The 25429-nt window shown below is 40.5% G+C and overlaps 1 protein-coding gene across 2 annotated transcripts in view; it reads right to left on the bottom strand.

The window, feature by feature from the left end:
- Nucleotides 1-25429, bottom strand: part of tcf12 (transcription factor 12) — a 161811-nt gene that overhangs the window by 94196 nt on the left and 42186 nt on the right. For both annotated transcript variants that reach the window (XM_051652619.1, XM_051652628.1), the window contains exon 5: nt 12522-12624. In XM_051652619.1, coding sequence (XP_051508579.1) covers nt 12522-12624 — 103 coding nt within the window. The remainder of the gene's footprint in view (nt 1-12521; nt 12625-25429) is intronic.

Below are 25429 nucleotides of genomic sequence, written 5' to 3'. Positions count from 1 at the left end.
TGTGGTGATTGCTTTAAGACTACACAGGAGGCATGGCTTCCCCTAAAATTTCATGCAAATTGTGGCAATGATGAGTTGAACATGTGTACAAATAATCTATATAAATTACAAATGTATACTGAAATGTGCATTTCAATATTTAAGCAAATAAAAGTGTAAAATATCACACATCTTTATTGCACTGTACGTTTAAGTAATGCCACCCGCTTTTTCCACATGAATATGTCCAAAGTCATCTGACGCAAGGCCTATGTCTATGGTAGATACCTGTACCATTCAAATGTCTCTAAACACGTAATTTTGGATCCGCCCAGATGTCGTGCTTCTCTGCAAGTCTATGGGAACTTCATGAGCACTATTTGCATTGGATCTTCATCTGACTGTCTACTGAATTATTGTCCCGCCTGAAAGCCCGGCTTTTTTAAAAGATGATAGGTTGAGCTCTCAAATGGGTGAGACTTTGCAACAGGCAATATTTAAAATGGTGATGATATGGCTGGGCATTTTCGAGTTTCATTTTGTAGTTGAGTACTCTAACCCACAAAAAACGTTAATCGATTATACGTAAATTAATATGTCAGTTAAAAATAACAAGTATGACACATAAGTTACATTTATATTCAAACGTTACCAAGAACAGTTTGGAAATGATCTTACTTCAGCAAAATGTGCTTTTCTTTTGGGGATAAATATAAAATTAACAATATGCATTAATAAAAAAAACATTTTTTTTTAAGATTATAAAATAACATTAAAAAACATTTTGCACTCACCCAGAGCTTACATAGAAACAAAACTGATGGCATTAGGGTAATGCACATATATAAACTCTGATAAACTCTACATAAAGATTATCAAATTTGTATCATTTCACATGTTATTATTTAGAAAACCAGTGGTGAAAGTGAAATTCTGCCTGTGTTAAGATATTTCACGCACATACACGCATACTGGTCTGCTAAGCTTCCAAGTTTCTCGTACCACTTTGCAGTTTTTTTTCCACAATAATAGCAGACCCATGTCCGTTGGTATGCATAACTCCAAGAACCGGCTACCAACAGAGTAGGTAGGTAGGCTTTACTTGATGACACACATCCAGAGTGCCCTGCAGTGGACTCAATACTCAGATCCAGATAATTCAGCATTGCCCATACCAGGCAAATGTGCAAAGGCAACTCAATTTGCAATATTTGAGTAGTGTTTTTTGTTTTTTTTCTCCCCAATTTGGAATGCCCAATTCCCAATGCGCTCTAAGTCCTCATGGTGGCGTAGTGACTCACCTCAATCTGGGTGGCGGAGGACGAATCTCAGCATCTGAGACTGTCAATCTGTGCATCTTAGCGCATGTAGAGGCTTCACGCTATTCTCTATGGCATCCACGCACAACACACCACACGCCCAACCGAGAGCGAGAACCACATTATAGCGAACACGAGGAGGCTACCCCATGTGACTCTACCCTCCCTAGCAACCGGACCAATTTGGCTGCTTAGGAGACCTGGCTGGAGTTACTGAGCACGCCCTGGATTCGAACTTTGGACTCCAGGGGTGGTAGTCAGCGTCAATACTCGCTGAGCTACCCAGGCCCCCTCGAGTAGTGTTTTTAATAGTCGACTACCTGGTGCAGAACGATTACTCGATTAGTTGACTACTTGTGCACATCCCTAGTACATGATTGACGGCATATGAAATGTTAAGTACCGCTGTCGAGTGCAGCATGTTTGGCACTTGGAGATGTCAGCAGTTATTGGCAATCTCATTTGTTTCTGCTTTCATAATCAGATATTTTCCCTTCTTTGTCATAAAAAAACCTTTTTAGCTTAACTAAATATTTTCGTAAAAAAAAAAAAAAGTTACTCTTTAAGTAGTAGTTTAAGTAGGTTTGGGAGAAACATTGCATATAACATATGTATATAAAAAATACAATTCAATAATGTGAGACATACAAAAACTACTGAAATTTAATTAACCTTTATTTTACACAATACTTTAATTTTAAACAAACAAATAAAAAACATTCAACAAGAAATAGGCACTCTGAAGGTGCTAATCCACAGTTATCTGCCATGGTGATAATCTCAAAATGGCCAAATATAGGCTGACAAATAATTGCCCTGGCTAATCTATCGTTTACTCCCCAGTGTAAAGCACTCTCAGCATCTGAGATAGCATCTTTCACCCTTGCCTTCTGTTGCCAAGTCTACAACTATAACACCAACAACACCTTCCAACAAGGCCAGAACACTCCACATCAACACTTCTTTAACAATATCTACTGCCATATCTATACAGCCCTCCTGCGAGAATAGTGTTTAGGTGCCACTAGGGTGAGAGGTGGCAGACCAAGCATGATCTTCCTCCCTGAAGAAGAGACAGGAACGAAGGTATGACCTGAGGGAGAGTTGGAGAACCTTATAATGCCCCAAGTGAGGAACACAAGCTCCTGGGTTACATTAAGTCTACTTATAGATTTTATCTCGCAGGAGATATCACACAGGTGCTATTGCTGTGTGTAATACTGTCACATCACACGATGAGTCTTCTGAGATCAGTTCTGAGTAACACAGCTAAATAAAGACGTGTACACAGAAGTGTTAGACCCTGCAGAAGAAATCCAAGTCCTACTGAATCACTGCAATAGTAAGCAGGGCTGTGTATGTGTGTGTGTGTGTGTGTGTTGATGCTGCTACTAATAATAAGCAGATTATATTTAATAGAACAGAGAGGATGTGCAGCAGGCCACAGGAACGTGAGAGCGTCCACAAGCATTGTCAGCATTGTTAAAAATACAGACAGGCACATGGATTGAAACACTGGCAAGTGACAAACACACAGTCACATGCTTAAACACACACACACTAGCTCAGGGTCATTAAATACAATCAACTAATCTAAACCAACTGAAATTTTTCATGAGTGGCTTCAAAAAGCAAAAAGAGAATCTCTCAGATACAATAAAGTCCGGAAATGTCCTTGTAATATACTCTCTTCCTCTCTCTCTTGTTGTCTTTGATGCTTAGCCATCAATGTGACTGAATGTATACATTCAGAATTCTTCAATGAGATAGTAACTTCAGTGACTTCATCAGAGGCCCTCTCAAATCTTCACTTTAAACTTTCATCTCAGCAGTGAGCGAGTGAAGTCAAACGTCCAATCCATGTCTTCTTGAAAAGGGGCCAGGAGGCTTTAGGAAAACCACAGTGAAAAGCAGACAAATGCTGAAGATCAATGTTGGAACAGCAGGACCACAAATGACTGATATGAGTCAAAGTGTGATCTTTATGAAGGCTCACTGATCACTAACGAGGGTAAACTGATGACAGGCCCAGAGGGAATCTACAGACTATTGAGCCATTTCACAATTCCGGGGTTGGAACGCAGAAGTAAACTACAGTGGGATAAACTTCTATAGCTGTGAATGGGAAACTGGCTCCAACAGCAAAAGAAATATCCACCATTATGTTTCCATGTTGCTAGATTTACATTGCTAAATATAAAAGTGTAATTCTGTCATCACAGCTGGTCAAATTTAGGCTATTTTGTGGCAAAATCTTTTCTGTGGAATGGATTTAAACACAGTAAAATATGTTAAATGGAGCTGAGAATACTATGTTTATATTGGTAGCTGAAGGCATTATTACATTCGGCAAAATATTTCATGAACAAAGATGCATATGGCAGAGGATGTGTAGAAATTTGCAAACGATTCTGCGGGCACAGATTCAGTGTGGGCCTGCTTATGACTATTTAAAGGAGTGCTTTCAGTAAAGAAGTTTGCTGGAAAGGAGCGTGACCCCTCAAGAGCAGCTCTCGACTGTAGTCGAGGTGAGAATTTTGCCAGGAAACACAGCTTCCTGATCATGCATGTGTATTATTCCTATCTAAAGCAAATCACAAGCTTCCCCCTGAGCTGCACAACATCAAGCTTCACCTTAGATTTCAGGAAGTTTACAGCAAAACACATGTACAACTGATTGCAGCTTTATTTCCCCGAGCATTCAATTTAAAACTCATGTACCGTGTCTAGCTGTAGCCCGTTTCATCAAGTCTAAAGCCAGGCCAGCTCTCTCTGTGCCAAATGTTACCCATGGAGTTTGGAATGTCAACAAAAGTACTAAACTAATTTGGCTTTTGTGATGGTAATCTGTTTGACCAGTAAATACTGGCTGCGCTGAAGAAGCAGGATTCTCTATGTGCATGCAGATTTCTCCTTAATCTAAAGCTGCATTAAGCCTTATTAAATATTGCTTAAAACTTCAACATAGAGTCATCATTATGCAACACGCTCCAGCCTCACATTAGAAGCAGACACACATGAGAATTGGTGCACACACACACATGCACATGCATGCTTTAAAATTATACGGGCTGCACAGCACGCTATGGTTGGCTGATCAATGTCAAATTTATTTCAAATTTGTAACAGGGTTAAATGGTACACAAATTATGTATAAAATCTGTTTAGGCCTCTGAAAATGGAATAGAAATAGTCTGTTATGTAGAACTGCATTTTTAATGGTCAAGGTGTGTGATTAGAGTTGGTTGATACAGCAAAAAATTTGTAATATTTTTCAGACTTTTGACTATATTCAATATACTGTATATCTTAATATTTATGTATTAGCTGGGGCCTGGGTAGCTCAGTGAGTATTGATGCTGACTACCACCCCTGGAGTCGAGAGTTCAAATCCAGGTGTGCACGAGGAGGTTACACCATGTGACTCTACCCTCCCTAGCAACTGGGCTAATTTGCTAGGGAGGGTAGAGTCACATGGTGTAACCTCCTCGTGGTTGTGATTAGTGGTTCTCGCTCTCAATGGGGCGAGTGGTAAGTTGTGCGTGGATCACGGAGAGTAGCATGAGCCTCCACATGCTGTGAGTCTCTGCTGTGTCATGCACAACGAGCCACGTGATAAGATGCGCGGATTGACGGTCTCAGAAGACTTGTCCTCTGCCACCCGGATTGAGCTGAGTAACAGCGCCACCACAAGGACCTACTAAGTAGTGGGAATTGGGCATTCCAAAATGGGGAGAAAAGGGGATAAAAATAAATAAATAAATAATTTATGTATTAGCTCTGAAATTGCTTAAGATTATTATTATTATTTTTTAATCAATGAAACCATCAGTTTGATGAAACGGCCATTGTTGCCAATTAGATTCAAACTTTTTAATGCATATATACACACCAATATAACAATACAGGAATAAACAGCAATATTAACCTACACATTTTTACTAAAACATTTAAATACAGTATATGAAAAATACCATGCAGTGACATGCAGAATCAAACAAAGAATTAACCAAGAGTTTTAAATACATAACTGAAATGGATAGTTTCAACGGATGGAACAGATTCATGGAAAATAATTGAATGTACCAATTCTACAGCCATTTTTGCAATTGACGTTTTAAACAGAGACGCTATTAAACATCTCTGTCTCAACTAGGAGTGGGTAAAAATATCGATTTTCCGATGCATCGCAATATTCGTTTGAACGATCTCGATATCGATTCTTAAATCCCAAGATCGATCTTTTACTCTACTATGTGCAACCCTTCACTGCAATGAGAGGAAATCGCTCGCATCAGCGACCAAATTTCGTGCTATGCGACTAAAATGTATATATTTTGCAACCGGCTGGTAAATGTTTACATTTAAATCACCAATACTTGTGTAGTAGTGGTGGAGTATTCAGCAGCAAAATCCTTTCACTGTGTGTTGAGAGTAAAAGTTGTTCCGTGTAATATGTGTCCGAAGACAAGATCCACACAATCCATTTGTCATTGAATAATATCTCTTTAAATACCCTCTCTGTTCTCTACAGACAGTTGTTGATCAAAAACAAAAACAAAAAATAAACATTTAATTCACATCATGCATGCAACAGATAAGATAAAGCAATTAGAGTCTCTCTCGTCAACATGTGCTTATCTACAGACACTTTACAGAAATGCCGGTTTTGTTAGAGACAGTAACGGTTTTAGCACATGTTCAAACAAATCATTGTAAATACTTGTAAAAAGTAAAAAAATTATGCAATTAAACAATAAATGTAACAAAAAATTATTTATGAAATATAATATCTTATTTATTGATTGAATACATGGATTTGTTCATTTAAAAAAATGCCAAAATTAGATAAAAATGATGAAAAACTAAAATATTTAATTAGTTTTCATAATTGTACCTAGTTAGAAGGTCCCCTGAATAATTAACACCATTAGCCGGGAGAGAATTTCTTTCATATGTAAGCAAAAGGGACATTATAACTGAAATATACCCATATGCATCTATATCGAATCGGGAAAGCTGTACCCGATACCCAGCCCTAGTCTTCACACTCATATTAGTAAGACAAGAAAGGCTCACCAAACTAGTCACGGCAAAAATACTGTGAATATTCAATATCATCGCCAAGCCCCATTTGTTATTATGCATTAATTGAGGTCATCAGACTGAAGATCGTGTACAGCGCTGGACGGTTTTAGCCGTCACAGTGTGAGCGCCACGTGCAGACAGGGAGGCAAGGAGGATGCTGGGTAAGAGGATTGGAACAGGACGCCGGCACGTGTGCTGCACACTGACTGACCTCTGACCCCTGGGCCAACCCTGACACAGACCCTACTCTCATGGGCTTTGTTCACGCATAAATCCTTGCATACGCACACGGGCGTACACACTGACGCATGTACAAATACACACATTCACACTTAGCTATTCCTGGGGTGTAAATGCACCATACGCTAAGATGACGCAACAAAGTGAAATATCTTTCTACTCATGTATAACCCTGAAAAACTGAATGCACAGCAGAGCCAACGGATATGCATTACTTTCTGCATATCACTTCTAATATGCAGTACTATACAATATTCAGCTTTAACAAATCCATTACAAACGCCACCGAACAGAGTGTGACCTTTAAAATGCATCTCTATTATTCAGAACAAGCAGCGGTTACTCTAATTAAAATGTTATGTCAAATAAACAGTCATTACAAGCCATCTGCCTAACACTAAAAACTGTAACAAGTCCATTATCATACACAATAGCTGACCCCAGGTAACCCCAAGCTGCTCTCAACATGTTGCACTTCACTTCCAGAGCGGATGGAACCAGGTCAACGCATACGGCCCCCACAGGCATGAAAGAAGCATTCAATAATGTTTTCTTAAAACCAAATCTGAAACATTTCTTATATTTATGTCATATACAAACAAGAACAAAATGCCACTCCAATGTTAATCTGTTATCTGTTGTTGGTGCATTATTGGATCTTTGCTTGTTTAATTCATATGAAATTGCAGATTCTTTGTGGTAGGGTAAAAAATAATATTGGGGTGTCTGATAAAAAAATTTTTTTAAAAAGTGAGATTTGTGAAGGTTTCAGCAACCAAAAACAGTTTGACAAGGTAAAAAAAAAAAACAAGCAACAGCCTCAGATTTCTATTTCCTACAAGAAACTGCAGACCACCGGGATTTGTCTTGAGATAATCCACTTACATTACCACGGCTCTGTTTTTAAACGGCACACGCAGAAAAAAAAAAGGGTCACATAAACCCACGAGTAGCTCATGAGCCAGGGTTCCCTCGGAAATGCAATTCGTATGATGGTAATGCTTAATTGTATTACATTCGCATTGAAGCTCTGTCTTTTTCATTGGTGAGTAATAACCTTTCAGAATGGGTAATTCCATGTAAATCCCAGATATTACTGCCAAAATTCAATTTGATCAAACTCGGTCTCCTCGTCCAATCCCAGCAAGATAGCGCAGGCAATTTAGCAGCACAATCAGATTGTCTAATTCCCTGACACATCATTGTTCCAGATCATTTCCATATTTTGCTACTTATAGGCATAATTAGTGCTGCATCAACAGGACAGAGGAAAACCAAACATCCTCCCCACCTCGAGCATGCACACACATTCATAATCAATTGGCAGCGAGAGGAAATGTTGTTTCGGTGGGCTTCGTGCAGCAGCACCCATCCGTAAACTTGCCACCTTACATGGCAACCAGTCTCCAGGGTGATGCTACAAAGAGCCACTGCCCATAAAGCTGTCATGAGCATGCACATCACAATAGCCTGACACAGAAGCCTTAGATCTACCATCATCCATCAATCACATTCAAGGATAAATACCCCATTGTGACTCTAATCAAGTCACTTAGCCTGATAAATATCTAACAAAATGCTGTTGACCATTTCCTAATCATCATCTCTCCAAAATTAATGCATTTAAAAGAATACAAAATATTAAATTGTATTTAGAAAAGGTAGCCCTTTAATAAAACTTCACAATCACTTCACAGTGACAACATTATTCGCAACCTTAACATGTTTCCGAAATACACAAAAGAAATAAGCGTGTGCAGTTTTCAGAATCTGCACTGCACACCATCTTGATGCTGAATAATGTGCATTAGGTTTTGCGTCTGTGAAGTCAGCAAACAACTGGTAAAAACAGGCAAAACAAGCACAAACTCACAAACTGATATAGATGGAAAATTAATTCAAACATTTTTGGAAGCAAAAGAGGAAGTGGAGCCAGTTCAGTAGATTTTCACACACCTCTTCAGAAAGAGGAAAGAGATTTGAAAGAGACCGTGACTGAGGGGGTTAGTGTGTGTAAAATGATCTTTGGCCCATCTGTTTGTTTCACTACCACTACCTCCCTGTTACCCCTCCTCTCTCTGTCTCCTAACTCTCCTCTTCAAAAAGGCAGTGTGCCACTGGAAGTAGCCGGTGGCTTTTCTGATAGTTAGAAGACAGTCTTTTGTGATGGAAAACTGTACTGATGGCGTGACTTCCACCCTGGGGGAGGGTCAACTCCTGAAGACTGTCACACCACAGGAAGATCCAGAAACTGGGGACAAAAGTACATATAAATAATATACTCATATACTGTATATGTAAAAGGGGTTGTCACAATACCAAAATTTCATTAGTGTATATCAATACCAGCTAAAATGTTTACGATTTTCAGCACCAATTTGGATACCACAGCAAAACGTAATATGCTAATTAACACACTTTCTATTTAAAAGGCTTAATATCCATATAAATATTAACAAATTAAATTAAAACAATGGCATTTTGCCTTCGAGAATTTCTTACTATACAATTAATAAAGAATAAAGGACAGAGAAGTTAAATTAAGAAAGTGGTTTTCACTTATTCCTGTTAATATTGTTATTTGATTAATTTGAATGACATTATAGACAGCAAGCATGTTTATTAGGCTGCATTAAAACTTTAAGGACTAATGCATAGTTTCGATATTTTGATGCAATTTTGGCCGCGAGGCGCTAACGCTCTTCATAGAGCATGCAAGCAAATGTGAATTTTCAGAGCAGCCATCTGTAAATCATACAGCCCTCAGATATCAAGCCAGTTCTTTGTTTGTTTTAGTATAGACTTTGTACTGAAGTACCAGTACTTTTGACATCTCCCTACAGTATACACCGATCAGCCACAACATTAAAACCACCTGCCTAATATTGTGTAGGTCCCCCTTGTACCGCCAAAACAGCGCCAACCCGCATCTCAGAACAGCATTCTGAGATGATATTTTTCTCAACACAGTTGTACAGAGTGGTTACCTGAGTTACTGTAGACTTTGTCAGTTCGAACCAGTCTGGCCATTCTCTGTTGACCTCTCTCATCAACAAGGCGTTTCCATCCACAGAACTGCCGCTCACTGGATGTTTTTTGCTTTTCGCACCGTTCTGAGTAAACTCTAGAGACTGTTGTGTTTGAAAATCCCAGGAGATCAGCAGTTACAGAAATACTCAAACCAGCCCATCTGGCACCAACAATCTTGCCACGGTACATATCACTGAGATCACATTTCTTCCCCATTCTGATGGTTGATGTGAACATTAACTGAAGCTCCTGACCTGTATTTGCGTGATTTTATGCCACACGATTGGCTGATTAGATAATCGCATGGATGATTGTTGGTGCCAGATGGGCTGGTTTGAGTATTTCTGTAACTGCTGATTTTCACACACAACAGTCTCTAGAATTTACTCCGAATGGTGCCAAAAACAAAAAACATCCAGTGAGCGGCAGTTCTGCGGATGGAAATGCCTTGTTGATGAGAGAGGTCAACAGAGAATGGCCAGACTGGTTCAAACTGACAAAGTCTACGGTAACTCAGATAACCACTCTGTACAATTGTGGTGAGAAGAATATCATCTCAGAATGCTATGCTGAGATGCGGGTTGGCGCAAAAAAAATATTAGGCAGGTGGTTTTACTGTTGTGGCTGATCGGTGTATATGTACACTCACTGAGCACTTAACTAGGAACACTATGGTCCTAATAAAATCCCGATGTGGTCTTCTGCTGTTGCAGCCCATCCACTTCAAGGTTCGACGTGTTGTGCATTCTGAGATGCTATTTCTACTCACTACAATTTAAGAAACCTAGGAATCCTTGGAGTATGTCTCCAGTGGCCAATTCTTTTCCTAAACCCAAACCCAAGTCACTGTTTGATGAAGAGGATGACCCAGACAAGGGACTCTTTACACCTGCAGTAAAGGGTAATTGTTATATTTCCTGCATTTAAACACTACAAGTAACTTGATTTCAACATTTGATTGTTTAATACTAAAAAACATAGACTCACTGAGTACTTTATTAGGAACACTATGGTTCACTAAAGTGCCTGACGTGCTCTTCTGCTGTTGTGGCCTATCTGCCTCAAGGTTAGACGTGTTGTGCACTCTGAGATGCTATTCTGCTTGCTACAGTTATACAGAGTGGTTATCTGAGTTACCGTAGCCTTTCTGTCACCTCGAACCAGTCTGGCCATTCTCTGTTGACCTCTCTCATCAAGGCATTTCCGTCTGCAGAACTGCTGCTCACTGGATATTTTTTGTTTTTGGCAGTAAACTCTAGAGACTGTTGTGCATGAAAATCCCAGGAGATCAGCAGTTACAGAAATACTCAAACCAGCCCGTCGGGCACCAACGATCATGCCACAGTCGAAATCACTGAGATCACATTTTTTCCCCATTCTGATGGTGAATATTACCTGAAGTTCCTGACCCATATATGCATGATTTTATGCACTGTACTGCTACCACACAATTGGCTGGTTACATAATCGCATGAATAAGCAGGTGTAAAGGTGTACCTAATAAAGTGCTCAGTGAGTGTATACATAAAATAGGGGTGTGAATCTTTGGTTTGAAAGCAAATCGATTGGATTCACGGTTAATAGGTTTTTGATTTGGTTCAAAAGCAATTTTTTGGCAAATTCAGTTAGATTCAATTAGATTCTATACACAATGAAATTTGATTCGAATCGATTTTATTTTGTATTTTTTCAATGCACTTGTAGAATTCTTTAAACACTTCCCCTGCGTCTTAAGGGGAACTACTTAAGATTGCTTATTGCACCAAAAGTAACTTGAAAGAAAACACATTAAATACTTTTACATACAGGCTACTTGGAATACAAGAAAATGTGAAATGTGCCAATAAAATATTTTAGAGCTGAGCATAACTAGAAAAGTATTCCATATTTCACTATAAAATGTCCATGATTTTTAAGATTTTTTTTTCTCCCCTTTTCTCCCCAATTTGGAATACCCAATTCGCAATGTGCTCTAAGTCCTCGTGGTTGTGTAGTGACTAGCCTCAGTCCAGGTGGTGGAGGACGAATCTCAGTTGCCTCCACATCTGAGACTGTTAACCCGCACATTTGATCACGTGGCTTGTTGAGCGCGTTACCGTGGAGAAATAGCGCGTGTGGAAGCTTCATGCTATTCTCTGTGGCATCCATGCACAACTCACCACGTGCCCCACTGAGAGCGAGAACCACATTGAGAAGGTTAACCCAATGTGACTCTACCCACCCTAGCAACTGAGCCAATTGGTTGCTTAGGAAGCCTGACTGGAGTCACTCAGCACGCCCTGGATTCGAACTTGTGACTCCAGGTGTGGTAGTCAGCATCTTTACTTGCTGATATACATATATACACACACACACACACACTCTCACAGAGCACTTTTTTAGGAACACCTGTACACTTTCTTATTCATATGATTATCTAATCAGCCAATCGTTTGGCAGCAGGCATAAAATCATTCAGAAACAGGTCAGGAGCTTCATTTAATGTTCACATCAACCAGACTGGTTCGAGCTGACAGAAAGGCTATGGTAACTCAGATAACCACTCTGTACAATTGTAGCAAGCAGAATAGCATCTCAGAATGACCGACACATCGAACCTTGAGGCAGATGGGCAACAACAGCGGAAGACCACGTCGGGCACTTTATTAGGACCATAGTGTTCCTAATAAAGTGCTCAGTGAGTGTAATATAGTAATACAGTATATACAGTATATATAAATATGGTTCCCCCCACCCATCTCTGGAACTTCCTGTGGCAAGTGTCTTCAGAAAGAACTGTGTGTCCACACATTGCTAAATGGACTGATGACAGAACGACGAGTGTGAGAGAGAGAGAAAGGGGTCACAATCACCTTGGATACTCACCCATTATGCTGGAGCTCATGAAAGGTGTTGGGGACAATCCTTCATGGGACACTAATCGACTGTCACTCAAGTGATCAGCATAATGAGCGCTGTCTCCAAACCCCTGAGGAAGAGAGATCACAGCATTAAACACATTATTAGCCGGACCTGCTAATTGAGTGCTATGACACTCCTCTAATTACTGGGGGGAAGTGGGGAGCACGATTGGTCAACTGTCCCCTGAAACGATCAATATTTCTCCACACTCCTCATTAAAAAACACTTTCTTTAAAGTCTTTGATGAATTTCATTAAAAGGGCAAACAGTGCCCCGAAGAGAAGATGTTGCTTGTGCTGCGACTGTAATGAAGTTAATGGAGCACAAACAAAAAAACAATCGCTTTTCATTCATCAATTCATGTCACATTACAATTGTGTTTCATCGTGATTATATCAATGTTTTTTTTTTATGTTAACACACTGATATTCTAGGGATCTGAAATCAATTCAGAAAAATGGAAATGACAGAGTTAAAGGAACAGTTCACCCAACCATTTAAATTTCCACATCACATATTAACCCTGATGTTGTTCCAAACCTCTATGACTTTCTTCAATGAAACACAAAAGTAGATGTTAGGTAGAATATTAGCCTCAGTTACCATTACTTTCATTGTATGGAAAAAAAGATGCAATTAAAGTAAAACAGTGACTGAGGCTAATATTCTGCCTAACATCTCCTTTTGTGTGAAAAGTCATACAGGTGTGAAACAATACGAGGATTAGTACATGAGGACAGAATTTTCATAATTTGGGTGAACTATTCCTTTACTGTCAGTGTACTGTGTATCATAAAGATCAGTCACAACTAAAGCAAAATCTTTCCAGATGGTGCAAGACATTTCTAGCACAAGTTTCATTGCAGTTGCTAGGCAACATTTTGGTTTTGTGTGGCAATCCTAGTATTTGTTTTTCTTTAGTGATAACAACATTTCTATGTTGTATTTTTTTTTTTTTAAATGCTAGACTGGCAGATATTTGTGTGCATGCAAAATTTTGATTGCAGTGCTTCTCTCTCTTTTTTTTTAAATGTGGTAGGATGCAACATAAATCTGATGAAGTGACATGTTTACTAGGACTTGTGGTGATCATGTCTTTATGCCAAAAGCCTGCCTGCACTAAAAAAAATTTAGAATATACAAGTCAGGTTCTCTCCTTGGCAGCTGAGGTCTGCCCTTTCATGACCGTTATCAGCTTTGGGGGACTTAGGTTTAAATATCGGTCACAGTATGGGCCTTTAAAACTCAGAATCCCCCGAATAAAAGATACTCTTTGGCTGTGTTAATCCTGGAGCTGGTGAAAATCCGCCTGGTGCTACAGTCAAATGCGTCCCCAAAACCATATTAACTCTCTCCTGAGGGGCCTACAGCTGCCGGTGTCTATATCTATGGGCTTTTCCTTCCCTGCTTTCAACACATAACAAAAAATAAATTAAAAAAAATTGAAAAAATAATAATAATACCATCCGTCATGTTTTCCAAATAGCCGGCGATTGAGCAATTTCAAAGGCAGTGGAGTGCTGTGCAAGGCAGAATCGATGCAGAGAGGTTCCCTATCCTGTGCCTGCCGTTTGTGTTTATAACACTATGAACTGCTTGACTAACAACTTCACCCCTGAAGAGATGAAAATGGGAGGAGGTGGCAAGCAAAAACAAGCCCCCGAACTGCACTGTCCTCCCCAGCAATTTGGGTAACAATTAAACCCTAGTCATGCAGCATATCAGCTCTAGGGATGTGCAAAACTCCATATTTTCCAAAACCAACTAGTCGTTGGGTTGTCTAAATGCCTAGTCGATTAATCTGTCTTAAGAAAGCCATGTATAATTCATCTGGTTTCCAGTTCATCTCATCCTGATTGGACCCATTTCTTAGGGGACATTTACATAAGACTTGTTCTTGACTTCAAAAATAGCTAGATGGAGCACAATGGAATGGAAACGAACACAGGGGTTGAGATGCATTTTTAAAAGTTGGACTGCTTTTAAGTAGGGATGGGAATCATAAGAATATAACGATTTCAGTTACAATTCCGATTCCTCTTAATGATTCCGTTTCCTTAACGGGTCCAAAAACGATTCTTTTAGTACTTTTGAGATAAAAATACTTGCAAGTAATAAAATGCAATTAATATTGGATTTACTGCCCTTAACCACCTTTTACAAAATGATGAGATCATTTTATATTTTAAAAGAACAATTCTTGAAAAAGGCATTTACACAGTGACAATTCTTGTTTCATTACGAGTTGCACATGACGAAACTAATGACTTGCGTTATTCACTAAAAATATGTGGTTGATAAGTGTAATTCATTTAGGAGGTAGTGCTGTATGTTTTGCTGTTTAGATTCAAAAGAATCGACTCATAAATATTAGGGATGCACCGATGTATCAGCTGCCAATATTTATCGGCCAACTATTGAACATATTAAAACCATCTGCATATCGGAAATAAGCATAAAAAAACTCTGATATGAAAAACCGATGGTTTATTTATAATGAATTAGTAACACATTTGTAAAAATTCTGAATTCAAATGCACAATCCAGAAATAATAATAGCCATAATATGTACATGTAATATTACATTTTAATTCTTTCTCGTTCTCACATTAATGCAGACAAAACAGACGTGACAGTTGTGAAAGCAGCACTTACCAAAAGGCTACATGATTAGGGAAACCATTCAAAATGCTTTGAAACCAGCCGAGTTTGACTTCTGAGATATCGGAAAATATATATACTGGAAAATAGATATTTTGGAAATTATTTCTTGATAGAACAACAAAAAAAGCTTTTGTACCTCTTTATAAAAAAAACAATTATATAAAAAGTGGCAAAATATCAGTATTGTTATCAGCCTATAGTTTTTTGTTAAAATCAGTATTGTATCAGCCAAACATTTTCATATCAGTGCATCCCTAATAAATATAATTTGTTGCAATGTGTCAGGGGTCATTTCACTGATGTACACACAAACACACAGCAGCGATTCAGTGTCGGAAGTGATGGAGAAAGGAACACTTAACCTATGGGGACTAGTTCTTTTAATTTAATTGGTGCTATTTTAGTGCATTTCTATTTTTATACTGTGGAAAACTTTGTTTGGAAAATGTTAACACATTATTGTTAAATAATGTTTTCTTTTCTTTTCTAAGAAGGAACTAAATGCATTTTGAAAGAAAAAAGTATATATAGAGTAAACTTTTAGCACTTTCAAATTTTGCGATTAATCACAATTATGTAAAATCATGCGATTATTCATGATTAAATATTTTAATCGACTGACATACATACATATACACACACACACATATATACACACACACACACACACACACACACACACACACACACAATTGTGCTCAAAAGTTTGCATACCCTGGCAGAAATTGTGAAATTTTGCCATTGATTTTGAAAATATGACTGATCATGCAAAATAAATTTGTGTGTCTTATTTAAGGATAGTGATCATCTGAAGCCATTTATCATCACATAGTTGTTTGGCTCCTTTTTAAATCATAATGATAAAAGAAATCACCCAAATGGTCCTGATCAAAAGTTTACATACCCTTGAATGTTTGGCCTTGTTACACACACAAGGTGATCTGTGGCTTTTTAAATTGCAATTAGTGTCTGTGAATAAACAGTCAATGAGTTTGCTAGCTCTCACGTGGATGCACTGAGCAGGCTAGATACTGAGCCATGGGGAGCAGAAAAGAACTGTCAAAAGACCTGCGTAACAAGGTAATGGAACTTTATAAAGATGAAAAAGAATATAAAAGATATCCAAAGCCTTGAAAATGCCAGTCAGTACTGTTCAATCACTTATTAAGAAGTGGAAAATTCGGGGATCTCTTGATACCAAGCCAAGGTCAGGTAGACCAAGAAAGATTTCAGCCACAACTGCCAGAGGAATTGTTCGGGATACAAAGAATAACTCACAGGTAACCTCAGGAGAAATACAGGCTGCTCTGGAAAAAGACGGTGTGGTTGTTTCAAGGAGCACAATATGATGATATTTGAACAAAATTGAGCTGCATGGTCGAGTAGCCAGAAAGAAGCCTTTACTGCGTCAACGCCACAAAAAAGCCCGGTTACATTATGCCCGACAACACCTTGACACGCCTCACAGCTTCTGGCACACTGTAATTTGGAGTGACGAGACCAAATTAGAGCTTTATGGTCACAACCATAAGCGCTATGTTTGGAGAGGGGTCAACAAGGCCTAAAGTGGAAAAAAATACCATCCCCACTGTGAAGCATTTTGGGGGGGGGGGGGGTGAGCTCTAAAGGCACGGGGAATCTTGTGAAAACTGATGGTAAGATGAACGCAGCATGTTATCAGAAAATACTGGCAGACAATTTGCATTCTTCTGCACAAAAGCTGCGCATGGGACGTTCTTGGACTTTCCAGCATGACAATGACCCTAAGCACAAGGCTAAGTTGACCCTCCAGTGGTTACAGCAGAAAAAGGTGAAGGTTCTGGAGTGGCCATGACAGTCTCCTGACCTTAATATCATCGAGCCACTCTGGGGAGATCTCAAACGTGCGGTTGTTGCGGTAAGCAAACTGCAATGGGTCCAGTGATGGAGGCAGCACAGAGCAGATGTAATCTCTGATTAGTCTCTCAAAGCATTTGCTGATGATGGGGGTCAGAGCAACAGGACGCCAGTCATTTAAGCAATTGATATTGGATTGCTTTGGTACAGGCACAATGGTGGACGTTTTAAAGTACGTGGGGACCACAGACAAGGAGAGGGAAAGGTTGAAAATGTCCGTAAAAAACACCAGCCAGTTGGTTCGCCCATGCTCTGATGACGTGGCCCGGAATGCCGTCTGGACCCATGGCTTTACGGATATTCACCCGTCAGAAGGATCGGGTTACATCCGCTACAGAGACGGAGAGTGAACGAACCTCTGTAGCTTCGGCCGCGAGAGCTCTCTCAACGAGGGTGGTGTTATTTCCCTCGAAACGAGCATAAAAAGTATTTCGCTCATCCGGGAGAGAGGCAGCGGTGTTCACGGCGGAGTTTTTATTCCCTTTGAAGTCTGTGATGATATTAATTCCCTACCACGTGCTTCTAGAGTTGGTGGTGTTAAACTGTCCTTCAGTCTTGTCCCTGTACTGGCATTTGGCTGCTCTGATAGTTTTGCTGAGTGCATAACTGGCTTGTTCATGCTCCTCCGCATTCCCGGAATTCAAGTGCAGTGCGAACATCGATATTTATCCATGGCTTCTGGTTGGGGTAGATCCGTATTGTTTTGGTCGGAACAACATCCTCTACGCACTTTCTGATGAAACACGTTACGCTATCAGTGTAAATCTCGATGTCGTCATCAGAAGCGGACCGGAACATCTCCCAGTCCGTGTGATCAAAACAGTCTTGTAGCGTGGAATCTGATTGCGGGGAGGGATCTGTAGCCATCCCGGAAGAGAGAGTAGCAATGGTCCAAAGCCCGGTCCCCTTGTGTGTTGAAACTGATGTGTTGGTGGTATTTTGGTGCAATTGATTTAAAACTGGCTTTGTTAAAGTCCCTGGTCACAATGAATGCGGCCTCAGGGTGCATGGTTTCCTGCTTCCTTATAATCCCATACAGTTCCTTGAGTGCCCGGTCTGTGGCGGCTTGTGGCGGGATGTACACAGCTGTGATAATAACCGCTGTGAATTCCCTCGGTAGCCAGAATGGTCGACACAGAAGCATGAGATATTCCAGATCAGGAGAGCAGAAAGACTTGATAGAATGTACGTTCCTCTGATCACACCAGGATTTGTTGATCATAAAACATACACCACCACCTCTGCTTTTACCTGAGGTGTCTTTCGCTCTGTCCGCTCGGTGCAAGGAGAACCCCGTGGGTTCTATGGCTGAATCTGGAATCTCAGCAGACATCCAAGTTTCTGCAAAGCAGATAATGCAGCAGTCCCTCGTCTCTCAGTGTTGTGTCAGAGATCGCAACGCAGCAGCCATACTCGGCGCCATCTTGAGTCCAGCCTTTTGTCTTTGGTCAGTTAGGATCACTAATTTATTTTAAGAATGTGAAATGTCAGAATAATAGTAGAAAGAATTATTTATTTCAGCTTTTATTTCTTTCATCACATTCCCAGTGGGTCAGAAGTTTACATATACTTTGTTAGTATTTGGTAGCATTGCCTTTAAATTGTTTAACTTAGGTCAAATGTTTTGGATAGCCTTCCACAAACTTCTCACAATAAGTTGCTGGAATTTTGGCCCATTCCTCCAGACAGAACTGGTGTAACTGAGTCAGGTTTGTAGGCCTCCTAGCTTGCACACGCCTTTTCAGTTCTGCCCACAAATTTTCAATTGGATTGAGGTCAGGGCTTTGTGATGGCAACTCCAATACCTTGACTTTGTTGTCCTTAAGCCATTTTGCCACAACTTTGGATGTATGCTTGGGGTCACAGTCCATTTGGAAGACCCATTTGTGACCAAGCATTAACATCCTGGCTGATGTTTTGAGATGTTGCTTCAATATATCCATATCATTTTCCTTCCTCATGATGCCATCTATTTTGTGAAGTGCACCAGTCCTTCCTGCAGCAAAGCACCCCCACAACATGATGCTGCCACCCCCATGCTTCATGGTTGGGATGGTGTTCTTCAGCTTGCAAGCCTCACCCTTTTTCCTCCAAACATAACGATGGTCATTATGGCCAAACAGTTCAATATTTGTTTCATTAGACCAGAGGACATTTCTCCAAAAAGTAAGATCTTTGTCCCCATGTGCACTTGCAAACAGTAGTCTGGCTTTTTTATGGCAGTTTTGGAGCAGTGGATTCTTCCTTGTTGAGCAGCCTTTCAGGTTATGTCGATATAGGACTCGTTCTACTGTGGATATAGATATTTGTCTACCTGTTTCCTCCAGCATCTTCACAAGGTCCTTTGCTGTTGTTCTGGGATTGATTTGCACTTTTTGTAACAAACTACATTCATTCTAGGAGACAGAATGCATCTCCATCCTGAGCAGTATGCATGGTCCCATGGCTGCATGGTCCCATGGTGTTTATACTTGCGTACTATTGTTTGTACAGATGAATGTGGTACCTTCAAGCATTTGGAAATTGCTCCCAAGGATGAACCAGACTTGTGGAGGTCCTTTTTTCTGAGGTCTTGGCTGATTCCTTTTGATTTTTCCATGATGTCAAGCAAAGAGGCACTGAGTTTGAAGGTAGGTATGACAATGAGTAGGGCGTGGCCGGGCCGTGATGGAGCACGGCAGGCGCTGAATCAGCAGGAGAGCGAGATAAGGGGCAGCCGGAGATGCCAGTTTGAGAGAGAGAGAGACGCACACGGCCGCGTTGCATGTGTCTGTGTTTAAGTTATTGTGTATCATTAAAGTTTATGTTGACTGTTCTGCCGGTTCCCGCCTCCTCCGTCCTTTATCTGTTACAGTGGTGCCGAATCCCGGGAGGGAGGAGGGATGTGCTGTAATGGAGTCTTCGCCGCTGCCATCCACCAGGGGAGCAGCCGCGGCCATCTGCCTGGGGACGGAGGGGTTGCTGCCGGTCGCCGAGAGCTGGAGGAACCGCGTCCGTCTGCCGAGAAGGGGAGGAGCGGTTCTGACCATCAGAGGCCAGAGGACTCGCTGCCATCTGCCGGGGGAGGAGCGAGCTGGCGTCCACCAGAGGGCGGAGGAGCGGTTGAGGACTGGGCGACAGCGCATCCAGGAGCTGGCGAGCAAGTTCTTCTCTCTCTCCTCTCTCTCTCTGTGCCTCCTTTTGCCCTTTCCCTCTCCCCAAGCCTCACCCTCATCTCTCCCCCAGGTTCGCAGGAGGAATTTTCCAAGCTGCTTAAAGGCACAGTAAGTGTATGTAAACTTCTAACCCACTGGAATTGTGATATTGTGAATTAAAAGTGAAACAATCTGTCTGTAAACAATTGCTGGAAAAATTACTCGTGTCATGCACAAAGTAGAGGTCCTAAATGACTTGCCAAATTTATAGTTTGCTAATATGAAATCTGTAGAGTGGTTAAAAGTTTTAATGACTTCAACCCAAGTGTGTGTAAACTTCTGACTTCAAATGTATATATACACTGGCGGCCAAAAGTTTGGAATAATGTACAGATTTTGTTCTTATGGAAAGAAATTGGTACTTTTATTCACCAAAGTGGCATTCACCTGATCACAATGTGTCAGTCATATACAATATAGTCAGGGCATTAATAACATGAAAAATTTATACTGCAATTTGAAAAAAAAATTCAGAACTTTTTAAACTACTTCAAAGAGATCTCATCAAAAAATCCTCCATGTGCAGCAATGACAGCTTTGCAGATCCTTGGCATTCTAGCTATCAGTTTGTCCAAATACTCAGGCGACACTTCACCCCACGCTTCCTGTAACACTTGCCATAGATGTGGCTATCTTGTCGGGCACTTCTCACGCACCTTACAGTCTAGCTGATACCACAAAAGCTCAATGGGGTTAAGATCCATAACACGCTTTTCCAATTATCTGTTGTCCAATGTCTGTGTTTCTTTGCCCACTCTAACCTTTTCTTTTTGTTTTTCTGTTTCAAAAGTGGCTTTTTCTTTGCAATTCTTCCCATAAGGCCTGCACCACTCAGTCTTCTCTTTACTGTTGTACATGAAACTGGTGTTGAGCAGGTAGAATTCAATGAAGTTGTCAGCTGAGGACATGTGAGGTGTCTATTTCTCAAACTAGAGACTCTCATGTACTTATCCTCTTGTTTAGTTGTACATCTGGCCTTCCACATCTCTTTCTGTCCCTTGTTAGAACCAGTTGTCCTTTGTCTTTGAAGACTGTAGTGTACACCGTTGTATGAAATCTTCAGTTTTTTTGGCAATTTCAAAAATTGTATAGCCATCATTCCTCAAAACAATGATTGACTGATGAATTTCTAGAGAAAGAAGTTTCTTTTTTTCCATTTTTGACCTAATATTGACCTTAAGACATGCCAGTCTATTGCATACTGTGGCAACTCAAAAACAAACACAAAGACAATGTTAAGTTTCATTTAACGAACCAAATAGCTTTCAACTGTGTTTGATATAATAGCAAGTGATTTTCTAGTATCAAATTAGCAATTTATCATGATTACTCAAGGATAAGGTTTTGGTGTGATGGCTGTTGGAAATGGGGCCTGTCTAGATTTGATCAAAAATGACTTTTTCATGGGGGGGCCTGGGTAGCTCAGCAAGTAAAGATGCTGACTACCACACCTGGAGTTGCAAGTTCGAATCCAGGGCGTGCTCAGTAACTCCAGCCAGGTCTCCTAAGCAACCAAATTGGTACGGTTGCTAGGGAGGGTAGAGTCACATGGGGTAGCCTCCTCGTGGTCGCTATAATGTGGTTCTCGCTCTCGGTGGGGCATGTGGTGAGTTGTGCGTGAATGCCACGGAGAATAGCGTGAAGCCTCCACACACACTAGGTCTCTGCGGTAACGTGCTCAACAAGCCACGTGATGAGATGTGCGGATGGACTGTCTCAGACGCGGAGGCAACTGAGATTAGTCCTTCTCCACCCAGACTGAGTCAAGTCACTACGCCACCACGAGGACCTAGAGAGCACATTGGGAATTGGGCATGCCAAACTAGAGAGAAATGGGGAGGGAAAAAAAATGACTTTTTCAAATAGTGATGGTGCTGTTTTTACATCAGTAATGTCCTGACTACACTTTGTGATCACTTGAATGCCACTTTGGTGAATTAAGTACCAATTTCCTTCCGAAACAGCAAATTCTGTACATTATTCCAAACTTTTGGCCACCAGTGTGTGTGTGTGTGTGTGTGTGTGTGTGTGTGTGTGTGTGTGATTTATATATGTAGATATATAAATCTACATATATTCTAGTCAATTTAAACTAGTCAATCCTACTTAGTGACGACTAGTCGACCATCATGACCCATCCCTAATCAGTTTGCTTCCTGGCATTTCCACTGGCAGCTGCCAGAGTGTTCCAAAGGACAATGGATGGGAAGATGAGCAGCTGAGAAGATGATAAGTAATAATGGTGAGGGTCATCAGAACCTCTGCTCCACCAAGACCATTAGCTCATCAATCACAGCTGGCTCGTGATCTCTTAATGCATGACTTGTTGTGCATGTTCTCGCTGTCACCAGTGAATGAGAGGCTCTGGTTAGCCTGTCTAAATAACCATCATAGCACTGCTTACACATGCAGGCCAGCTCTCTTAAAGACAACCCAGTTCAGGAAGTCATCTCTCAGATACTCCTACACTTTCTAGGTGAATGGCCGGTCCCATTTAAAGGCATTGGGAATGGGTGATAGTGGTGTGATGGACAGGAGTGCGGCATTTTGGGACAGCAGGGTGTGCGGCAGTGATGCTGCATGGGAGCTGGGCTGTCAGTTGGGAGGCCTGAAGCCACGGCTGCCCAGAATGTGATGCCTGGCTATGGGCCAAGGTCAGCTAGCCGGGGCTCCATTCTGTTCATAGTCCACTAATCACACGCGTGCAGAGAGGACAGGAGGAGGGAGGGAGTGCAAGTGTGAGAGAAAGAGACTATTGTGAAACAGAGCCTGCTTAAAATGGTTCACAGTTTCTGTTTGAGAGAACAGGGGAAGCATTAGTCGATAGGATCCCATGTTCTTTGCAGGTAACACATAAATACAGAAAAGTCGTACACTCTATTTAGTTATCTGATAGGAGATCTGAGTACAGCAGCCTGTGAAAAAGTAATGTGACAGATGAGGATGCTGATTCAATCTTTAGAATGCACTTCCACTCACAGCGTACTAGAGCTCTCATGGCTCTTTATGGGCAAACCACAAAAGATTCTCATGATAGCATGAAACATATAATATCTTAGATTACTCACTTTGATGTTTTTACATTGCTCAGATTAATTTAATATCAAGAAACATCACTCAAATTAATCCCTCAGATGCATAGTATTGTTAAAGCCATTTTTAACAACTCAGGATGTGATGTTACGTCCAAACCACCATGGGTGATTAGCTTTGATGATTACACCTGTCCTCTACATACTGTATGTCATTGTGTTTTTTTTATTTTTTATAATCACATAAATTAAACATGGCTGCAAAAGTAGTGATCTAAAAAGACATTATTTTGAAAAAAAAATTGGGAATGATTATTGTGAAAAGAAACATTAGTCCTTTATTAAAGGGATAGTTCACCCAAAAATGAAAATTCTCTCATCATTTACTCACCCTCATGCCATCCCAGATGTGTATGACTTTCTTTCTTCTGCAGAACACAAAGATTTTTAGAAGAATATCTCAGCTGTGTAGGTATATACAATGGAAGTGAATGGTGACCAGAACTTTAAAGCTCCAAAAATCACATAGAGGCAGCATAAAAGTAATCCATACATCTCCAGTGGTTAAATCCATGTCTTCAGAAGCAATATTATAGGTGTGGGTAAGAAACAGATCGATATTTACAGTTGAAGTCAGAAGTTTACATACATTTAAACTCAGTTTTTCACAATTCCTGACATGTAATCATAGAAAACATTTCCTGTCTTAGGTCAGTTAGGATCACCAATTTATTTTAAGAATGTGAAAGGTCAGAATAATAGTAGAGAGAATGATTTATTTCAGCTTTTATTTCTTTCATCACATTCCCAGTGGGTCAGAAGTTTACATACACTTTGTTAGTATCTGGTAGCATTGCCTTGAAATTGTTTAACTTGGGTCAAACATTTTGGGTAGCCTTCAAGAAGCTTCTCACAATAAGTTGCTGGAATTTTGGCCCATTCCTCCAGACAGAACTGGTGTAACTGAGTCAGGTTTGTAGGTCTCCTTGCTCGAACAGGCTTTTTCAGTTCTGCCCACAAATTTACTATCACATTGTGGTCAGGGCTTTGTGATGGCCAATCCAATACCCTGACTTTGTTGTCCTTAAGCCATTTTGCCACACTTTTGGAGGTATGCTTGTGGTCATTGTCCATTTGGAAGACCTATTTGCGACCGAGCTTTAACTTCCTGTCTGATGTCTTGAGATGTTCCTTCAATATATCCACATAATTTTCCTTCCTCATGGTGCCATCTATTTTGTGAAGTGCACCAGTCCCTCCTGCAGCAAAGCACCCCCACAACATGATGCCGTCACCCCCATGCTTCATGGCTGGGATGGTGTTCTCTGGCTTGCAAGCCTCCAAACATAACGATGGTCATTATGGCCAAACAGTTCAATTTTTGTATCATTAGACCAGAGGACATTTCTCCAAAAAGTAAGATCTTTGTCCCCATGTGCACTTGCAAATGGTAGTCTGGCTTCTTAAGGTGATTTTGGAGCAGTGGATCCTTCCTTGTTGAGCAGCCTTTCAGGTTATGTCGATATAGGACTAATTTTAATGTGGATATTGATGCTTGTCTACCTGCTTCCTCCAGTATCTTCACAAGGTCCTTTGCTGTTGTTCTGGGATTGATTTGAACTTTTTGCAACAAACTACATTCATCTCTAAGGGACAGAATGCGCCTCCTTCCTGAGCGGTATGATAGCTCCATGGTCCCATGGTGTTTATACTTGCATACTATTGTTTGTACAGATTAATGTGGTACCTTCAAGCATTTGGAAATTGCTCCCAAGGATGAACCAGACTTGTGGAGGTCCATGATTTCTTTTTCTGATGTCTTTTTTATTTACCCATGATGTCAAGCAAAAAGGCGCTGAGTTTGAAGGTAGGCCTTAAAATACATCCACAGGTACACTTCCAATTCAGTACACCTCCTATCAGAAGCTAACTGGCTAATTGTCTAAAGGCTTGACATCATTTTCTGGAATTTTCCAAGCTGCTTAAAGGCACAGTTAACTTAGTGTTTTTAAAATTCTGACCCACTGGAATTGTGATATAGTCAATTAAAAGCGAAACAATCTGTCTGTAAACAATTGCTGGAAAA

This window comes from Myxocyprinus asiaticus, chromosome 2 (assembly GCF_019703515.2).
Source record: "Myxocyprinus asiaticus isolate MX2 ecotype Aquarium Trade chromosome 2, UBuf_Myxa_2, whole genome shotgun sequence".
Classification (NCBI taxonomy): Eukaryota; Metazoa; Chordata; class Actinopteri; order Cypriniformes; family Catostomidae; genus Myxocyprinus; species Myxocyprinus asiaticus.
The sequence above is the reverse complement of the archived record's forward strand: the minus strand, read 5'-3'. Positions and strand labels throughout refer to the sequence as shown.